The sequence below is a fragment of the Plasmodium reichenowi genome, chromosome 9 (assembly GCF_001601855.1).
Source record: "Plasmodium reichenowi strain SY57 chromosome 9, whole genome shotgun sequence".
Classification (NCBI taxonomy): domain Eukaryota; phylum Apicomplexa; class Aconoidasida; order Haemosporida; family Plasmodiidae; genus Plasmodium; species Plasmodium reichenowi.
The window spans coordinates 1,218,616-1,220,319 of NC_033654.1; the positions used below are offsets into that span (position 1 = coordinate 1,218,616).

At 17.8% G+C, this 1,704-nt stretch overlaps 2 protein-coding genes across 2 annotated transcripts in view; one reads left to right on the top strand and one right to left on the bottom strand.

Moving 5' to 3' along the window:
• Positions 1 to 577: 577 nt before the first annotated feature.
• Positions 578 to 1,399, top strand: PRSY57_0930000 (hypothetical protein; the record flags this gene model as incomplete). The annotated part of the gene is made up of 5 exons (XM_012907539.2): positions 578 to 627; positions 784 to 823; positions 921 to 960; positions 1,095 to 1,133; positions 1,260 to 1,399. The coding sequence occupies 5 exons, from the start codon at positions 578 to 580 to the stop codon at positions 1,397 to 1,399; spliced, it is 309 nt and encodes a 102-aa protein (XP_012762993.2).
• A 270-nt stretch (positions 1,400 to 1,669) lies between these two features.
• Positions 1,670 to 1,704, bottom strand: part of PRSY57_0930100 (protein MAM3, putative) — a gene marked incomplete at both ends in the record, with an annotated part of 4,560 nt that continues 4,525 nt past the window's right edge. Inside the window, one exon of the mRNA XM_020114823.1 lies at positions 1,670 to 1,704. Within this exon, the coding sequence (XP_019970522.1) occupies positions 1,670 to 1,704 (35 nt within the window).

Sequence of the window (1,704 nt, forward strand, 5' to 3'; positions counted from 1 at the left end):
CTATATGTGTGTAATTTTAACATGGTACAAAAAAAAAAAAAAATAAATAAATAATAAGTGATGTTACATTTATTATAAATAATAAAAATGAAGTTATTTTTGTTGTTTTGGTAAAAAAAAAAATATATGTATATATATATATATATACATAAATATATGTATATATGTATATATTTATATAATGTTAATAAAACTTAATAACAAAAAATAATTTTTGACCCTATATTAGATTTGTCCATAAATCTATTTCAACATTAAAAGTATTTATTTTATTTTATTTTGTTATTATTTTTTTTTTTAAATAGAAATATAAATGTCCACATAAAAATTTTTCATACATTCAAAAAATTTATATTTGGACTTTTATTATATAATATATATTTTTTATTTTATATGAACAATTTTTTATTTCTTTTCTTTTTTCATGTTCACAGTTCATTTTAAACATAAAAGTGTATTTTCCAATAAAATAAAAATAACGAATTTTTTTTTTTTAATATCAAATTAAAATACATAAAATCTATACATCTCTATATATTTATAATAAATAAATAAATTAATATATATATATATAAAAATGACTTTGAAAAAAATATATAATGGTCATTTCCGTAGAGTACCATCAAGGTGAGAATTAAAAAAAAAAAAAAAAAAAAAATATATATATATATATATATATATATAAAGTAGATGTACAAGGGTTATACATATATACATATATATATAAATATATATATTTATATGTTGAAAAGGTTGTATATCTATACATGTTTTTTCCCTTAGCAGCGAGAAGGCTGACAAGAGTTTTTGCAGTGAAAAATCAGTGAGATATTAAAAAAAAAAAAAAAAAAAAAAATATACACACACATACATATATATGTATATTCATTTTTGTAATAAAAACTTCCTTTTTTTGATAGGTTGAAATGTTAAGTGAAAGCAAAAGTTTTGAAAATAAAGGTTTATTAAAATTTAAAAAAAAAAGAAAAGAAAATGATATATATTTATATATATATATATATATATATATATATATATATATATATATGTATATTTTATTACATATTGGTAAATTTTTTTTTTTTTTATGATAGGAGGTTATGGAATTGTAAACAATATCTTATATGGGGCAGGTATGTTTCTTTCATATATGATTTTAATGTCTTGTCAAAAATGTAGATTTGGTTATATATATATATGTAAAACATTTTGGGTTTTATTTCTTATCATCTACATTTTAATTTATTCTTTCTTCATAGGTTTAGGAGTTGGTGCTGTTGGATTTTCGCTAGCTATTCTAAGTTCAACTCTCTTAGCTTCTTCTGTTCTTTTCTCGACATATTTTTGTGCAAACACATGTAATGTAAACGAAGATGACATGAATGACGACTTTATATAAACATCATCTCTCCACAACAAAAAAAAAAAATACATACATATATATATATATATATATATATATATATATATTATATATATGTATATATATTTATTTTACGATTGATTTTTATTTTTTTATGTATTATGTTTTTATATCCTTCATGCTATATGCTATTTTATTATTTTTTTTAATAGTACGGAATGCATAAAATTACAAAATGTAAACATAATAAAATAAAATCACATTTTTATTATTTAACTCGCTTCAATGATTTCCTCAACTTGGTTGTTACAATAACATTCTAAAAAAAAAAAAAAAAAAAA